General features: G+C 38.7%; 1 protein-coding gene across 5 annotated transcripts in view; it reads right to left on the reverse strand.

Moving 5' to 3' along the window:
• Positions 1 to 142: 142 nt before the first annotated feature.
• The window catches only part of LOC116052522 (ecto-NOX disulfide-thiol exchanger 2-like), a 189264-nt gene continuing 169333 nt past the window's right edge, over positions 143 to 20073 (reverse strand). For 4 of the 5 annotated variants that reach the window (XM_036001397.1, XM_031303288.2, XM_036001396.1 and 1 more), the window contains 5 exons: positions 14485 to 14625; positions 8075 to 8131; positions 7154 to 7259; positions 3171 to 3256; positions 143 to 831 (listed from right to left, as the gene is read on the reverse strand). In XM_036001397.1, the coding sequence (XP_035857290.1) occupies positions 700 to 831; positions 3171 to 3256; positions 7154 to 7259; positions 8075 to 8131; positions 14485 to 14625 (522 nt within the window). In that variant the 3' untranslated portion in view covers positions 143 to 699. The remainder of the gene's footprint in view (positions 832 to 3170; positions 3257 to 7153; positions 7260 to 8074; positions 8132 to 14484; positions 14626 to 20073) is intronic. The other variant, XM_031303287.2, reaches the window with a different exon arrangement.

The raw sequence follows: 20073 nt of genomic DNA on the forward strand, positions 1-20073 counted from the left end.
TAATGTCATCTGAGAGTGAATATGTATTCTGTTCTTGATTTATAATGATTAAATCACTGGCATGATAACAAGAAAAAAAAAAAAAAATCAACCTGATTGCTGCATCCGTCTCGTGTGTACTTTCAATAACCTACACACAAAGTAGAGGGAAATATAAGAATTTATTTCACATGATTGTACAAAATCAAGAAGAGGCAAAAGAGGAAGTCAGAGAGTTTTGAGGTTGACAGTAGACCCTAATGACCTTCCTGTGTAGCCCTTTAGTCCAGGTCTGCCAGTACGATGAGTCAACTGTGGGCTCAAGTATAAAAAATACCACCATTCCCACGACTCTGTTGAGATTGGCTCTCTGGAGGGACTTTTAGTTGAATCCCACGATAAAAAAAAAAAGGAGAGACTGAGACATGACGCAACTGTCACCATAGAGATACGTCCACCTCTTGGTCGCCATAGAGATGCTGCCAATTAATAACACCATCACAAAAAACTGTTTATTTATCTTTCTGCCACCTACACAGAACACCCCTTCCTGATCTGAGATCTGTGCTGTATAATTTGTGCTCTTGTCTGTGCAGGCAGGGTCCAGCGTCTCCATTAGTTGTGGGCTTCCTCCACATTTCTAGAGTGTCCTCCATGTACCTGTGTTGCCTTGTCTATATGTCATCTCTTCCATGTCCCAGAAGTGTCACCAGCAGAATCTTACGTGCTCTTGATGCCCTGAAAGCCACAGAAGTTCCAGCGTTTCTCCAAACTGGCTCCGACACCAGTCAGCTCCTGTCTGAAGGTGCAGGGCAGCCGAGAAAGAAGAGCCTCCACCTCACTGGTGTTGATCTGCAGAAACACATATACACACACATACACACACACACACACACACACACACACACACACACACACACACACACACACACACACACACACACAGAGTTAGATGCCACACAAAACTACTTTAGCACACAAATAAACACAGACAACATCTCACACCTGCTCATACTCTTCATTATTCTCACACATTCACTTAAACCAGATGAAAAGGGCAAGCATCAAGACATTATGAGTTTCATGAAAAGATTTAAGCTGGCTCACACCACACACCACCCTGGTATGATGAGGTGAATCAGACAGGTGACAGTAGAGACACAAGTTCACTGTGAGAGCTGCTGTAGACCACCCACACTGCCTTGCATTAATAACTAGATTGTTTGAGCCCTGTGCTGATGTCAGGAAGCATTAAGGTCCATCATGGAGATAGGAGTGGTGTGACATTACAGACAATGGAGCCGTGTGAGTGTGGAGCCAGAAGATAAGCCGGGAGGATTGGGCTTGTTGTTGGAGTATCCAGTCGAGGTATTGACAAAACTGTGGGCTGCTTGTTGTGCAGAGTCAGTGTTAAAGGAACAGATATACAGGCAAACAGCCGCACATAGACTTTAACAAAATCTCAAACACGCAACATAATCATGTATAAAGCAAACACATACAAAACACACAGGTACACCTACACATACATGTGATGGTTTAAGGCAATATTTTACATTAATTTGTTTGTAAAATGTATAAGAGGGCAAGAGACCAATCAGATCCAACAGAATGATCATAAAGGTGCTAGTCAGATGCAGCGAGAATGAGTGGCAGTAGGTAATCAGAGCCCGTTTAGAAATCAAGAACGGTCTTGGTGGAATTGTGACGACAAAGCTCAGCTCAGTTATAACCCAGGAATCAGCTCAAACATGGCACTTTGTTCAGAGACATCAGGCTGACAAAGAGCCTAACCTGGCAGAGGCAGGCAGCAGCAGACGGACACAGAACATGAATATATTCATCAATAGGTTGTGCATTGGGGGATGTGTGATCAAATTAGAAAAGTTTTGCAAAGAATAAAACTGGCTATATATTGAGGTTTTACGCTATTAACGAGGAAGAAGCAGCTGGGGCCTAAAAGGTCGAGACAAAGATCGACTAAGATTTTGACCACAGGAAAGGGCAGCGGTGCTTCGTCCTGCATCAGGAGAAAAAACCTGGTGGGATAAACCTGCCACACTGCTGCAACAACTGTCGATTTACTCAGCTGCCCACATTAGGTGATGTGGTTGAATCCGGTCACTCTCAGTTTGACTTTGTCACTAACACAAAGCTACTATCTGCATTTGTTTATGTCACAAAAATAACTGTATTCATACCTATGTATTCAGATTATACCAAAATGGCTCATGGCTTATACCTGAAATTAGAAATCATCTTCGTAGTATACTTCATTTTCTGCATTGAATTGTTACAGATAATGGATGTCCCCTTTATATGTATAAATTAAGCTGCCAACAAAATAACATAATATCTTAACCATGTAACTGAATTAATGAAATATAGTAAAATAAGGTTTTTTTTTTAACCACAAAAGAAAGAAGAAATAAAGTCTACAGTTTAATTTGGAACTGTGTAGCTATTGAAAAAAATACATGTCAGAATCGCATATTGCATGACTTTAGTTTAAAAACTGGAGGATGTGTAATAGGCTCAGATGAGTGTTGGTCCATGAAAAGAAAACAAGAACCCTATTGACAAAAAACACGCCATAATAGCTGACAGGGTTCTTTAACATATTTTTAAAATAATAATTTAATAATAATGTGCATTTGCATGCATTTCTGAAACAATCCCTAACTTCAGCAACTCCAGTTTCCTGTCAATATCAGATCATGAGCTAAAAATAACACGTGTGGAACATCAGTTAAGCTTTGTTCTGCACTCAACAACTAATCTGCTAAAGAATTATGAAAAGGAACGTGTCACTGAATGTCTGAGTATTCAACTTAAACCTACATCTCTGTGTTTTTAGCCTATAGCCTATTTGTTTTCATACACCCCTGGTAGGTAACATGTATACAGTATGAGTGTGAAGCAGTGCAGCTTTAAACTGACATGTGTGTTCACCACCCTTTACTGAGATAAATAAAGGCAAAAAAAAATCTCAGAGTAATTGATGGTTTTCGTCTGCACTTCAGGCGTGTTTGCATGCCAGGAGACTAAAATGGCACAGCAGGACCCTGGCATACAGCAAGCCCATATGTCAGCCCTGCAGGGAAATTTAATCTGTGTCACCATGTCTAGGATATATGTATGTGTGTGTGTGTGTGTGTGTGTGTGTATGTGTATGTGTGTGTGTCTGTTACCTTAGTGTCCAAACGCTGCAGGTAGGAACAGATATACTCGATGCTGGCTCCAAACGGGTGGACGTGCAGGAAGGTTGAAATGATCCCTGAGGTAGAACAAATGGGTCACGCAGACATGTTAATTAAACTGTCAAAATGCAAAGACATACCTTGTCACGAAGCTTCAATCTTTGAGTTTCTGTTCCATGTCAAACATGACTTTAAACCACGGCAAAATACTACTAAAAATTAGTTTGTCCCACACAACCAGGCTCAGGGACAGCGTCATCCCGCAGGCCATTAGGCTTTTGAACTTTTGAGCTCTGAGCTCATTGCATGTCACTTTACCATAAAACTGTCACTTTATCTTTACATACTTTTACATACATGTTACAACTGTTTTCCCCTCTGAATATATATATATATATATATATATATATATATATAATAATAATTAATAATAATTTATATTTTATTAATCCCGCAAGGGAAATTACAATGTTTTCACTCTGTTGTTAGAACACACATTACACACAGTACCTATTCATGCACAAATGGAGAGAGGTCAGAGTTAGGGGGACTGCAGCTGTCGATGCACAGGCGCCCCGAGCAGTTGGGGGTTTGGTGCCTTGCTCAAGAGCACCTTGGCAGTGCCCAGGAGGTGAACTGGCACCTCTCCAGCTACCAATCCATCACTGTACTTTGGTCTGCACTTAACCTTTTCACAGGCATTCTGTAATGTATCTTCATAGGATTGTTTAGCAATATATTGATTATTGCAGAATGGCTGTATCGGATATATTATCCGTATCGTAAGCCATGTATTGTGTATCGTAAGGTACCCTATGATTCCTACCCCTAGTTTATTCATTTGCAATTACTGTCTTACACAACATTAACATTAACATCTTATGTCTTAGATTCTCATTTTGTTTTTTTTACTTGCGATTTTCTGTGACAAATCTAATTAGCATTGTTGGAGAGAGCCTGAGACCCAAGATTTGAAGTGACAATGACTGCTTCTGTAATTGTTGTGCATCTGACAATAACTAATTTTAAACTTATATTATGCTTTCTGTTCTTGCCTGACTGAAAAACAAGCGAGGATGCATCAAGTGGCTTTTTTTGTCAGACTCCCAACACTGTTAAGAGCCTCTTGTATATTGCGGCTCCAGATTAGAAGGAGTGTTTGATGACGGCTTTGATGCCGTTATCTTTCATCAAAACCATGTGCTACTGAAACTCTCCACAACCTCAACCAAACCATATGCTCTAGACTCTCTGATAGGGCCAGGAGAGAGATAATCCTTCACCACAGCTTGTTGTTAGAGCACCACGAGGCCAATAGAAGACCCCAAAACTTCAGCTGAGATTTGGATGGTGGGTCTCCAGATGATCTGACCTCAATACTGTATGTGTGTCTGCATGTATGGCAGGCAAAGCATGTGAGCTAGGCTAACGTTTTTACATTTTTTTAGCAATATAGCAGCATTCCCACATCTCAGCAATTAAAGTGCAGGATCGTAGCTACCATTGAGGAGTGGTGTCCACAATAATAATTATGGGAATTTGAGGGTGGATTTTATTATTTAAACTTATTAAAAATGTAATGTTTTCAGGCAGAAAACTAGATAAATTGAAATAAAAGGGATATCTCCTCCTACCTGACATTGTACAGAAGGTTGTTAAAGAACATTTAGACCATAATGTAGGGAGATCAAATGAAATTGTGATATTTAGCATTTTATTTTAATACTAAGAACATTTTACAGAGTTTGGTTGGTAGCCAGGGAATGATGTCTTAGGTTGTGGTTCAGCTAGGAGAATTTGGACTCTTGACCTCAGTATTTCTAAAATCTTAGTTATGACTCTGTTAACATGGTGAGTAAAATCCTGTAACAGGGTAAAAATTATAGCCAAATCTACAAAAATGAGACCCAAGTTGTAATAAAACAGAATTATAATTTAACAGATGATTTGATGGTGTTTTCAGAAGCACAATAGGTGTTTCATTCTTATTTAAAATAAAGAAAAAAAAAAAAAAAAAAAAACACAGCTCGTCCTTTCATCTAGTATACTTTTGCTTCTCATTTTTCATGAAGGCGTGAAGGGAACAGTTCAAAGATTACGCAACTGTGTTCATCTACATTTACTGCGTGGAAGGAGAGAAAAGGCAAAGAGATTCAACCCTGATGAAACATTTTCCTTCAGAAGTCAAGTGTCCCTTTTCTTTCCTGCGGTGCTCACTTCAACTCAGCATCAAACAAGACGTCAAGAGGAGTGATTCTGACATAAAAAGGTGCCAGGATCTTTAATTGTGGCCCACCTCTTTCTCAGCAAACAGCCAGAGTGGGCATGCACAAAGGACACGCACCATTGACTACCTAACTACCTGCTACGACACAGTAGATGCAGGTATTTCTGGCACTGGAAGAAAGGTAGAACTGGACCCAAATAGAGACATATAGTAAGCTTTATTATTTGTTAAACTCTAGCATAATTTGCATTTCCTTTTTACTTCCTAACAAGACAAGTATTATCATTCATGCTTTGAGCCAACGGATGTCCTTGACAATTAACATGTGAAAATGAAGCATGCTGGAAAACGGGCAGCAAAATAGAACTAGGCTTTGTTTACTTCTATAAATAATGTAGTATATTACACACGAGGGAGATAGATGTTGGCCATATTTCCCATTATCATAAAGTCACACTGTATTATGTAATTTAATGAGTAAATTGAGCTCTTTCTCTCTTCATATCTTTTTCCTCTCTTGCTCTAACGGCTATGTAATTATTCATAATTATTACGTCAAAGCGACAGAAGCAGAAATACAACTGCTGTAGAGGTGGCATCGGTGGTGCATGTTGTGGTTATAAAAGCGATACACGATAAGAAAAATGGAACACATTACAATAAAATGTAATGCAATTCAACAGCTATGTAGTGTGTGTACTCCCTTTGTGAAACTATAATGTTACATTTCTGTTGAGACCACCATTTTTGAGGCTGTTATTTTGTACACTTCCTGTAAGTATTTTGGTGGCACAATTGCCAAATTAAATTTGTTTAGCTCAATTTTCAAATTCAAATAACATGTTAACTGTTTTTTTAAAATAATATCAGAGAACCATCATCATAAAGAACAGATTAACATATTAAAAACAGCATAGACATATGAAGCATAAGACATAAAATACTGTAGAGCAGGTCTTGAATAGGTCAGATATGTATAGATATTGTGGTGCTAACGTCAGGATGCTAACATTCTCACAATGACATTGCTAACATGCTGATGATTTGCTGATGACCATTCACAATGTTAACTATATTAGTTTAGCAAGTTAGCATGCTAACATTTGCTTATTAATGTACAACTGGAGCTGATGGAACTAGTTTTGCAGGTTATTGGTTTATAATAAAGTATTACACAAAGTAAAATGTTTGACCTGAAGATAGCGCTAGAGGAAAATTCAGGGAATCACTAAAGTCATTGGGATTAACTCTTTGGGCACCATAAATAACTGTACGAAACTTCATGGCAATCTATCTGATAGTTGTTGAGATATTTCAATCTACAACAAAGCAGAGGTCTGACTCACTGACATTGCCATCCCCAGAGCCATGCCGCTAACATGGCAAAAACAGCTTAAACATCGGATTGCACTTGGAATAAATGACTATAAAACAACTAAAATTTAGGTTGTTAAAGGGACTCTATAGCCACAGTTGAAAATCTCAAACTGAGTGAATAAAAGATGGAAACTATCTGTCAGGTTGTTTATACTTTAATTATATTCCTAATATTCATGTGTCCATCAACAGGTACATGTTTGTAACAGAAACTTATAATGTTAAGATAAATGTGTGTGCAGGCAGCTTTTCATGTAATTCATGTTTTATATGGTTTAGGCTTCATTGTGGATGTGTTGTCAAAAAGACACTCTTCCACCCCCCTTTTGTAAATGCAGTAATGCCATGGAGATACAGTAAGGCAGCATACCGATTAGCAGTGCATCCCTCTCGGATTGTACAGGACTGGGACGATTCTTCTCTGGAAGACCTTCCTTGTCCTGACTGCAGGACACCACTGATGATGCGGTTACATCCTGAGGAAAGACAGAGGTCACAAAACACTGTTGAAAGACCCACATAGCACCTCAATTTAATACCAATGCTGCTGAATAATCTAAACAGGGCTCGGGGTAGTAAGAGTCTAATATTTGAGGGTGTTTTAGCAAGCATGCAAATAAGAGTGTTGCACTGTAAGCAAATGGAAAATAAGAAATAAACAAAAGATAATCCATAAAAAAGGACAAGATAATGAGCACAAGATGAAGGAGCGAAAAAACAAAGCCAGCAGCTAATGTTCTGACAAAAGGGAAAAACAAATAAGAGTGGAAGAGAGAGGAGGAGGAAATGCTACGATGCTATCATGCTAATGATCAATCTGTTGTTCCTGTGAGCCTGTGACAGCCTCATACACAGATGTGAGGACAGAAGAGGAAATTTGGATCTGCGTGTGTGGCAGGAAATACATTTATGTGTGTCTAGTGAAGTCTCTAAAATGAGAACTGTGGCGATGGAAGGTGGCTTGCCCTTCAGAGTCAAGTCTAATCAGAACGCAGTGGCCTTGTCTTCAAGTTCTTGTCTAATGTGAGAGTGTGTGTAAGTATGTATTAGAGTGTGTTCATTTACCCTATATGTGCAGTGTATGCTGGCCCTTCATTTTCTAACCCAGTTGTGTCTGGGTGATTTAATGACAATTAGCCTACACTCCCTGTGAAGATTGGCCTGTAATGATATGTCATGTCAGTGGAAGAGTTACAGGAGGGGAGGAGAGGAGGCAAAATAAATACAAAAAAATAAGGGGAAGAAAAATATTTAGCATGGAGTAGTGGGAGCTTAGTTTTTTCCCACTTACACTGACTTGATTAGCACTCTGTTCGCTCCCTCTGTCATCTTCCTTTAACGTCTCCAGCTAGAGTCAATTAGAAAAATGAGAGGAAATGTCAATGAGAAACAAGTCCCCCACTAATGCAATCCGACACACCAAAACTCACTCTCCATCCCTCTCCGACTCTCTCAGACACATACATACACATGAACAGCAGCAGCAGCAAAAGCAGCAGCAGCAGCACGAACAAAGCCTAGTTTCAGAGTGACCTTTTCTGTTCAAGTTTTGGAGACAAAGTCGGATAAAGAAAAGTCAAATAGTTTATATGAGTATATGGCTACACCTCCAAGAATAGAAAACTTAATATATGGTCCTCTGCTCTGCGTGGAAAGTCACTTATTTATTTAATCAAAGTTGCATCCACAGCACAGAACACATTCACTCAGAGAAAACCTTGTACGGTAAATTCATTTGAATAGAAAAACACAGTTTATGATGGCACACTGACATACAGTTTAAAATAATTAAAGTATCTTCTCTTACATGGCTGAAGGTGGTGATAACATGACAACAGTGCTGACACACAGGTGTATGATGAAAGATGACATCTTGAGAGTGGATTTAGGGACAAATATGGTAACTGCATTATAAAACAGATACACAGTATTATGGAAATAATACAGTGCTGACAGCTATGATGCTGAATGCACACAGTGAATGAATATGTAATCTACCATCCCATGTAAACACTGAACTGTTGTGTGTTTGTGTGTGTGTGTGTGTGTGTGTGTGTGTGTGTGTGTGTGTGTGTGTGTGTGGTAGAGGAGCTGAGGCCACATACAATGTGCTGGTATAATGTATTGTATGTCTTAGTGTATATATGTTAAAGCATTTCTCCACCTAATGTGTGCCAGAAGGAAACTGTTTTATTGCGCTTGTTGCATAAAATTATCATCTACCAGATGGTGAAATAACATGAAGGAGAGGTTTCAGTAAATAAATCCACACATGTAAGTAAAAACTGGCATACCTTATTATATCCCTGTCCTGGCCTTGCTCATTTTTAATGTTTTTTTGTTGTTGTTGGTATTCTAATACTTGTGCTGCTCCAATCGCCTTTATGTTTCAACAGGGACTAATATTGATGATAGGGAGTATTTTCCTGCATTACATGATGAGATAGGTCAGGTCACAGTGACCTAATAGAAGATCCAGTGCTATTAAGCGAGAGCAGGAATCAGTGGTTTAGCAAAGGTAAACTGATGTAGTAAGAGCTGCATTTTTACAGAGAGAACATTTTTGATAAAATCCATTATATGTGCTTGTTAAGGAATCGTGACCAAGATATGTACAGAGTAGGACATACCCACTTATTCCCAAAGACTATATTTAGATGATAAGAAAAAATGCTACAATATGTGTTCTGATTGGTCTAAAGTCTTGGAATCTGGTACGGACATAATTTCGGCAAGTATTTAGATCACATGAACAATTAAAAATAATATGCTTATCAATAGTTAAAGTCAGGATTTTTGAAAAATTAGGAAAACATTTAATGTCTTCAATATTTGTTTTGCACTATATACATATGTATATCTTTGATATTGAACTTGTTATGAGTTCATAGATACCAAATACTTGATTGTGATCCTTGTAGTTTCTGAGATACAGCCATTTCTTATCATACTATATTAAGTCTTTCGTCAGATGGGACTACTGTTTTTTTTCCTAAAATACTATGAAATATATAGAACAAACAGTAGTCCCATGTGCCTAAAGACTAAATATAGTATGATAAGAAATGGCTGTATCTCAGAAACTACAAGGATCACAATTAAGTATTTGGTATCTATGAACTCATAACAAGTTCAATATCAAAGATATTCATATGTATATAATGCAAAACAAATTAATATTGAAGACATTAGATAAACACAATGTAGCGTTTTCCTAATTTTTCAAAAATCCTTACTTTAACTATTGATAAGCATATGATTTTTAATTTTTCATGTGATCTAAATACTTGCCGAAACTATGTCCGTACCAGATTCCAAGACTTTAGACCAATCAGAACACATATTGTAGCATTTTTTCTTGTGTGTACATGTATAGTCACTGTTCTCTTACTTGCTGGGAAATGAGAGGTAGGGGAGCGTGATGAAGCTGTGACTGAACAAGCCCCAGATAAAGGACAACATACCCCTCTTGTCTCTTCTGACCGACATCTCTCATGTTGCTACTTGTCAGTCTCTCACTGACAAAGGGCTCTTGGAAAGCTGAAATGCTACTGTTTTTCCAAACCTTGCAGGCTCCACCAGCTGAAACATTTTCACTTATAATATACACACACACCTTTCTCTTTCTACCTATTGTATATGTCTTTAATACTCAACAATGGGAATAAAAAAAAACCTTCTAAAATCAGAGTGTATGAAGATGTCAGTACATTATTTAAACATTAAAACTTGGAGGTCAGTTATAGTAAATAATCTATAGCTTAAGCAAAGATGGTGCTATAACTTTGTTGCCAGCCACATACAACATTTATAACCTCCCATCCTTGCTTCCTACTACCTGGTGAACTGACTTTTTGTCTATTTTTGTTACACTAGCTGGGCTCAAAGATCAGTCAAACATGGGTACAAAGTTGAACAAATATTAACTTGTGGTGCAGTAAACACTGCACACACCGCATATCAGGGCAGGATAGTAGGGAAAACACACCACATAAAGAATAATGATGCACACACACGCTATTGTTTGCACTACTGTGAAAGCAGCTTAAGTCCAGAGGGAGGACAGTGGTGTTTTCTCCAGAAACATAAACAGCTTGTAGCCTTAAGATTGTCTAATGTGATAGCCCAGAAACAGTGGAATGTATGGTACTACCATCACCTTCACGTCACCTAAGGAAAATGACCTCGCTGAGGTCCAGATGATGAAGTATCTCTGCTACTATACAGCTCTGCTTATATAGAGAGAGATAACCCTCCAGAGGACAGAGATAGATGCATATAGAAGAAGTAAGGAGAAATCCTCACCAGCAGAACAGTGGAAAGACTGGAGAAGCTAAACCAAAAATCCATTGTCCCTGCAGAGAGGAGATGTCGAACCTGCACTTTAAACTTTATTTCACAGGTCCATCATTTCAGAGATGCAAGTTGACGGCAAAACAATAACTTAGGGCACCTAGTTAGCTCACCTGGTAGCGGGGGCCCATATATAGAGGTTTACTCCTCGACGCAGTGGCCGCTGGTTCGACTCCGACCTGCGTCACTTTGCTGCATGTCATTCCCCCCCTCTCTCCCCTTTCAAGTCTAAGCTGTCCCAAAAAATAATAAAAAAACAATAACTTATTTATTTTAACAAAGGAGCCAGGAAAATCCATAGTAGAAGGACAACAAGCTAGAGTAAAGGAGCTCCACAAACCCATCCCTTTAGTCCTTCCCAGTCAAGAAACCGCTCCTCTAGAGGAGCCACATCAGTTTCCAACAAAACTAGAAAACAAAATCCAGATGTGGCAAATGAGGTGGTTGTATCCTGAATATGTGCTTAGTAAGAAGGAGAGCCAAGTGGCGAATTCCCCACTCCTTTATTGGGTATTGTAGCACCTTATTGTGCATGGATCTGTCTCAGTGTGCTGAGGACAGGGAAGCCCGTCAGAGGGCAAGGCACAAAGAAAAGAGAAAAGCTAATTCCCATAGTTTGAATATCTGCAGCTGTGCAACATTCTATCAGCTCACAGCAAACCAATTTGAGCAGCTCTGTGGATCAAAAAGATGACCTGAGAGCAGACAGCAAGCCACCAGAGTCATCAGGCACCACTTGCCAGTACCATTTTAGTATTATCATTATCCAATTACATAGCTGATTGAACTTAACTAGATTTCATGTTCGCTCTCTTCCCTGTTACCACGCTGAGCCAAAATATGCCAGCAAGGAATTACGACATAAGAGGTAGTGGGGCACACCTGCACTCGAATAAGATCTTTGTTGCATGTCAATAGGTGACCTGCAATATGCGACATATTTGAGGTGTTTTGAAATATGTGCCTCTGTGTCTCATATGGAGCAGAAAAGCCGTTAATTTGAGTTTTTCTTTTACTGTACGGTTCAGGACAGTTTGGTCTCTTCACAGCTTTTGTCTGCGCTAAAATTCAAGGACAGTTCTCAACAAACTGCTTCAAAGGCATACAAACTGTACATTTGAGCTGCTCTGTGTTATGCTGTCAGCTTGTGATCAGCCTCATTAGAGTTGGTCATCACTTGTCCTTCACTATAGGGCTTGATGGTAAACAAAGGAGATAACATGCTTTTTTATTTCCCATTTAAGTTTCCAAACTGGTCCAGAAACAATCAGTTACCTTTTGGTCTGCCTATTCTAAAAAATCTATCTCCTATTTTATGATGTAACATCAACACACAGCGTTACAAGGATGAAATTGAGGACATGGCAGTGCTGGCAATGATCGTACCAGGGGTAATTTTCCCAAGATATGCAAACATTTTCCGCTTCAAACTGTAAAATAAATCTCATTTGGGAGTAAAAGTTCATTCACAGATTTGATATGCCCTTAAACGCCTTCTACCACACAGGAAACAGTTACAGGCTGTGTCTTTATTTAAGAATGAATTTGAGAGAGAAATCTCAAAGTGCAGAATATAACCAGTTGAAATTTCTCTTAAGACTCTTAGATTAAGTGTAATTCCCGTTTAACATTTCACTCACATTAATTTATAACCCTTTTCATTATATCAAACCCTTTGTTGATACTATTTATGATCGGCATTTTGTCAGCAATAGCCATTAATGCATTTGTAATTACCTCTCTATATAGTAGTTTTCATTGTTAGTGGTGGGATCCGCCATTCCCACACATGGTTTAAATTGCCTTCACACGCACATAGGATTCACAGGAAATGATGCAGGAAATGATGCAGCATGTAATCCAGCGATACTCTTTGTAATTTTATCTAATGTATCTCATGTACTCTGTTTACATGCACTTAAGTAACCAGGTTACTCAGAGAAACCACGTTAATATAACTACTACTATATGCACTTTAGTAACATAGTTACAGTAAATCTGTGTGTATTTCACGCAGTTTAGTAATCATATTTCTCCCCTACCCCCAACCTTATTTTGGAGGCATGACTTTCTTAATTTAACAGTAGAAGACGTTTCGTTTCGTTATACAGGTTAGCTTGTGTTCGTTTCAGTTTCAGTCAGACTTTGGATTTGGAGCAACGCTCCGTGTACTGATCTCTTCTTTCATCTAGCCGCTGTGCTGTTTTTACATGTCTGCAATCTTTTATTTTGCACATGCACACTTGTAAAAAGCTGTTTAGATATCTGGTTAAACGTATACATGGCAGATAAATCTAGTTTAGAAAATCAGGTTTCCCTAATCCCCTTTCCCGATTACTGTAACCAGGTTATTCGTTTACATGACATTTGAGAAAAATCTGCTTACTGGAGAAGCCTACTGTAACCCGGTTACTTTAATGCATGTAAACACTTGATACTAGCATCTCAGTTTACTGTTCTCTACAGCTGTATCAGAGCTGTATTTACTGCTAATGCAAACCAAACGTTTCCTTCTGCTGTCACATTAAAAGCATTTAACTGGCAAAACATAGATTGGCTTCTTTTTGTGAAGCTAGTGGTATGATGGAAGAAGGCAGATTATTGACTGAACTTCATATGCAACCTTTGACATGATTTTGATTTAAATCTCTTTGTCTGTTCTGCTAATTTTTAGCCTGAATCCTAAATTATTGGTCAAATCACAGCTACCTGGTCTTTAAGTACTTTAGATGATCTGCCTTTTTTAATTTCCATATTTGTAAAGTCATGGTTAGTACAAAAGATCTTGATGGCTTGTTCACTATGAGTGCCTTTAGCAGGGGCGTCGGACTGGGGGGAAAAAGGGGACTGAGTATACACAGCCTTCATGTGAGAAGGGGCCCACAAAGATACTAGAATGAATAGCTGTGGTGCGGGGAGGGGCCCACAGAGGTTGCCTGTGTACAGGATCCAGAATGTTGTGCTACGCCCCTGGGGAGGAGTTCCATCTTTCATCTACTGTGCTGGGTTGATTCAGGGAAAAATCATTAGACACCAATTCAAATGCACCAACATCTTCACTAAAATGAAGCCTGTGGTGTGTTGAATAATTTTACCAATATGCAACATTCGTCATGTACTGACACTCATTATAAAGTAAATTCTTTCAAACTAAAGCACAAATGAGGCCCGTTTGTTTTTTAACAATTATAAAATCAAATAATTATAAAATCAAATAAATTATTATAAAATAATTACCATTTACCCAAACATAAACACGTTTCCCTGGACTTAACGAGTGTGTGTGTGTGTGTGTGTGTGTGTGTGTGTGTGTGTGTGTGCGTGTGTGTGTGTTTGTTTTATTCTGACCTGTAGTGTGTGTGTGGTCTTCAGGTTGTGCAGTCCTGACTTGAGGTCATGGATTTGGTTCTTCAGCTGGTGTTTTTCCTCTATACTCTTCTCAAGCTCTGCCTCTCGCTCCTTCAACTCATCCTTCATTCTCAGCAGTTGCTTAACATAAAGAAGAAAAAAAATTGGTTAGCCATTAATGTTCATGTTAGCCACGTTTCACAACTGCTGATCTTTGACAGATAAGTTAATCTGATGCAGGGTCCCAACATTAACTCCAGAGAATCAAAAGGTAAAATCCCTTGGGAGAAATTCAAAATAAGCACTCCCTCATCAGCTTCTTTATTTAAAGTGCCCATATTATGAAAAAATCACTTTTTCTGGGATTTGGGGTGTTCTTTTGTGTCTCTGGTGCTTCCACACACATACAAACTTTGCAAAAAATCCACCCATGCTGTTTAGAGTGAGATACAGTTTCTGAATGTGTCCTGCCTTCAGTCTCTGGGTGAGCTGTTCCAAATCGGTACGGCTTGTGACGTCACAAGCCGAAACGAGCAGGCTAACCGCAACCATTAGCTCGTAGCGTTAGCATGCTAATGCTAACGCTAGCATGCTAACGCTAGCATGCTAACGCTAGCACGCTACCTCGTTCTCAATAGCAAAGCACTGCTACAACACACACAAGTTCACCATAATCTACAAAAGAACTACTTACATGTGCGCCCTCATTTAGAAGTCTCCCAGCTAATCCTGCCTTGTAACTGACCGAAGTTGTAGAAACAGCCTTTCTTTTACTGTCTATGGAGCTAGCTAGCTGACATGATCTACATCTGAGCTACTGGGCATGTGCAGTGCAATCAAAGATAGTACAGAAGAAGAAGAAGAAAAGAGGTCTCACTCTGTAGCTAAAACAGAGACCAGGTGAAAAGAGGATCTGCAGCAGTGAGAGAGAGCACTGCAGTACAACAAAAATATGGTGTTTTTGAAAATTAAACCATGTAAACCTATTCTGGTACAACCTTAAAATACAATATGAACCTGAAAATGAGCATAATATGGCTGCTTTAATGTGATGCTGAACAATTCATCAGTTACAGTGGTGCTGTGCAGTGTGTGTCAAGTGGGGTTAAGACTGAGCACCGGTCTGGAGACAGGAAGCCGGGGAGAGATTCAGCTAGTCAGACCTGCACATAATGAGCTCATCCACATATCTGAGACATCATTCATACCAAGTATTAAAAATATATTGTGGTATACACTTTGCAGTACAGATAAGTAGACAGGTGGTTGGCAAATAGTACAAATCTAGTAATCATATCTGGCACAATGATGGTGGTCAAGTAAAAACTGGTGAAAGTACCAGTATTGAAAAAGGGAAGGCAATGCAAAAAAAAAAAAGTTTATATATACTGTATATACATTGCACAACTCATGCACTGAGGGAGTTCCAAAGTCCTTTACATATTAAAATGATCAAGTCTCACATCATCTGAAGTTAATTTGAACAATCTCTTAAGGCAGGTTTCTTTTGAAATGTAGGTTTCTGTGTCACATGAAACCCTTTGTAGCTTGAGAAGTATCAGCTAAGTTATCTGAACAAACAATTTGATTTGACTAATTCATACAGAATATATTACTGTACATATTAGTAATATATGATAACAGGATGACTGGCTAACAAGCAGAAACTGGAAATATAAAATGAGCCAGATGTAATCAGTTTAAAACCTGGTATTAACGTCTGTATTTGGAAATTTTATCAGGTAAAGGAACATATTGCACTTTGCATGTTAATGTGTAATATGGACTGAGGTCTAACTTAATACTTGAACAATGACTGTACCCCTATTACTTCAAACCTCTAATATTGACTGTTGATTTGTGTTTATCCTACGGTCTACTTTATTCCCTTATAATGCCCATATTTAATGCTGTCTTTTTTAAAACTTTATCCTTGCACTGCTATAGTTTTTATATTACTGTCTACATTATTCTCTTATATTGTCCATATTTAATGCTGGTCTCTAGACTTTATCCTTGCACTATTGGACTTATTTGCACTACCACCATGATACACTCTCATAGAGCACCTTACCATGCATACTGAATCACAGGGTCAGTCCCTGCCCTGTCACTGCAAGCGTCTCATGCTTATACATCCCTTAGTACATTCATGTGGATTTTTTATTTAGTATCTTTTTCTTTTATTGTCCATACTATTCATGTGGATTTGTTATTTTATCATCCTGTTTATGATGTATGTGTATGTTGTGTGTGATGTCTTTAAGCTACTGGGACCTTGAATTTCCCCTTGGGGATCAATAAAGTATCTATCTATCTATCTATCTATCTATCTATCTATCTATCTATCTATCTATCTATCTAATGTAACAGCACATGTTGTAACTGGAATATTAATTGAACCTTGTGATTTTGTTGATTGCGCAGCCTGAATCTCAGGTTGGTGTAAATGTAATGTGTGCAGCACGTGTTTGTGAACTGAAGAACAGAAGCTGACATTTGATGTTGTCAACCCTGCCCAACTACTTATCCAATTTCCTATCATGATGCAGACAGAATGCAGGTAACAACACACACCTGATGACATATTAAGATTAAGATATATTGTGTCTTTAGCGTCAGATGAAATTGAGTCCTTATATCCAATGGGAGGATATTTTCTCAATAAGGACAATCATTTGCATACATTGCAGTGACACCAGAGGCCTGTACTACGAAGCGAGATTTGGTGCTAACGAGCTAACTTCAGGTTCAACCCAGGGTTTTCTGTACTACGAAGGTGGATTAGTTGCTATCGGGTTCAATCGCCGTGGTAACTTATCCTGAACGCCTAACCTGGTCGGGAGCAGGTTATGTTGGAGATTAGAGATCAACCGGTGTGAAAGCACCGCCTACTGACCAATCAATACTCGACTGATAACCGCGTCACCGTTCTTCAGCTGGAGCTTGGTGGGCGGAGAGAGAGAGAGGTGCGCTCAGAAAAGTTAAAACATTGAGAGACCGACAACCCAGTTCATGGAAAGCAAAAGTGTAATTATGGTCATATCTTGTGCCTGACTGATGGGGAAGTGACCAGTGTAGTCTAATGTAGGCTATTATAGTGGGTGTACTGTACTGTATATTGGCCAGAATCTGCCTTTGGGGAGGAGGGGGGCATATCATAGTGGGGGGTCTGGGTGTCCTCCCCCAGGGAAGTTTTAAGCATCAACGACTTCATTTCCTGCATTCCGATACACTTTTATGCAAAAAAAAATAGGCTACCTTAGAAAAAAGCACGAATAACAATTCAAAATCTATCAAAAATATAATTGAAAGTATGTTACGTGTCATTGGACATTTTTAAGTGGGTATATAGACATCCTGGAGCTATCACGTAGACTACACCACTGGAAGTGATATTGATAGGATAAGCGTTGTGATTTACGCAAAACAGCGTCGGCTTTTTTTTGCCAGCTTTCCTTCCTGCATTTTCCCTGTAAAACCGTGTCTGTGTTCTTCATATTTATGTAGAATTATAGTTTGCTCTTCTTATGTAAAATATGCGGCTCTGGTAGGTGTTTGCGATTGGTCGTGGTGCGCAAACACCGCCTCTTTTATGTGAACGCGCGCGCCGCTGGATTGGGAAGCCCTGGGTTGATTGAACTAGTTGTTAACCAGCGTCGTGATACAGGTTATGCGGGGCCACGTTGTTAGGTTTGGTGAAGCCGGATAACTGAAAGAAATCCTGGACATGTTGATCTTGATTCGTAGTACAGGCCTCTGGCTGCTGAGGTCAGATCATAATCCAAACAAACATCTTATCAAGTGGCGTGTTTATATCTTACATTAACATTTCCTTCATGCAGAAGAGTGACTTGTAAATTAAAGCGTGGGGTGAACCTGATCGAAAGAGGTTACCACTTAACACATTATTAGATGTAAGCCCAAAAGCAGAACATTAATTTAGAGGCTTGACTCAAAACACTGACTGCAGAACTAGTGCATAATTTGTAATAATTAAGACTTGGTGCTGATTAGACTATTGGCAAGCACCAGAGGCAAATCTCCACATGATGAACAGAAGATTGTGTTCGCACTGTGCAGCTTGCCGATGTGTATGAACATGTATGTGGAAATGTGTAGCATTGGAAAAACAACAGTCAACCTTTCATAGGGAAATGTAATCTTTAAAATGTTTTTGCGTTTGGCATCATTTAGATAAAGAAATGGGAAATTTTGTCATGTGTGGAAAAAGGCTCAAGCAGACAATAAAAATGTTTATTAGGTTTCAAGGTGGACATCAACTCTCTCCTACAGGATGCATGCATCTGCTGATAATACTTCAGGCTTTTGAAGGAACAATAACAATTTCAGGAGCAAAATGTTCAAATTATCCATGTTGATGTTTTCATTTACGAGACAAATTTCATAAAGGCGATTACAGCACTTTGTCAAACGAGATGGAAGTTCAGAAAAGCTCCTCTGCTGCCTTGAAAACAATATTTTCTATGACATCTCTACACTTAAGGAAGAACTGCAAGCTGGGGTTATTTGACAACACAGCAGGTGATCAGAAAAGTGGATTTCCGCCTTTGTAATGTGGATTACTAAATGTTCCTGAGGGTAATATTCTATTAAATATAGCCTAAAGCTGTGGTTCTCAATGCTGGTCCCTAGGATACCTTTCTTTTCTATCATTTTAACCACTAATTTCTGTCTAAATGCCAAACTCTATTGTTCAATCAAACAACAACACGTCACATCCCAACCCGTCCACAAACACATGCCTGCAGCTACCAAACATTGGATCAGATAATGCTGAAAAAAATTTAGTATTAAAGAAGCAATATGTACTTTCCCTCAAATTCAACTACAGTAAAGAAAACGAAGCAATACAGCAGAAAGTTGCATTGTACAGACTAATATAACAATTAACTATACTAATTAAGCAATATTACAGATCGCACCTTAAAATGAAAGCATAAATGTAGCTATAAGCACGGGGAGGCCGGGATATATTAGTGTTGTGGGAGTTATGAAATGTATAAAATGCTAGCTAAAAAATAAAAACAACACATACAGAGGCAAAATCAAGCATGCATCAACACTAGGGCTGCATATAAGAATTGCTTTTATTATCAATTGATCTGATAATTATTTTCTCAATTATTAAACTAATTTTGTCTCAAAATACCCATCACAATCTCCAAGATCCCAAGCCAACATATTCAAATGCCTTGTTTTGTCCAAATAACAGTTTAAAGTTAAAAAGATATTGAATGTACTAACATACTTTATGACAAAATAAAACCAACAGTTTGTTCCAACCGAATCAGTTGATATAAAACAGAGAAAAGCACACGTTGAAGAAACTGGAACTAGACAATTAACGGCAACAATTAACACCACATTCTAAAAACTGAGCAATCAAATTTCGGAACCTACATGGCATGTTTTGGACAATGTGGATTTAAACTCATCTTAAATCCCTAAATCTTTAACGTTCTGTACCAGCCTTAAGGCTCCTACACAGTAATTTTCCACCCACACAGGTGCTTTCTTTTACTTAATCTACCTGATCAGAGCTTAGCATCTCATGACTGTGTGGGT

The sequence above is a fragment of the Sander lucioperca genome, chromosome 1 (assembly GCF_008315115.2).
Source record: "Sander lucioperca isolate FBNREF2018 chromosome 1, SLUC_FBN_1.2, whole genome shotgun sequence".
Taxonomy (NCBI): Eukaryota; Metazoa; Chordata; class Actinopteri; order Perciformes; family Percidae; genus Sander; species Sander lucioperca.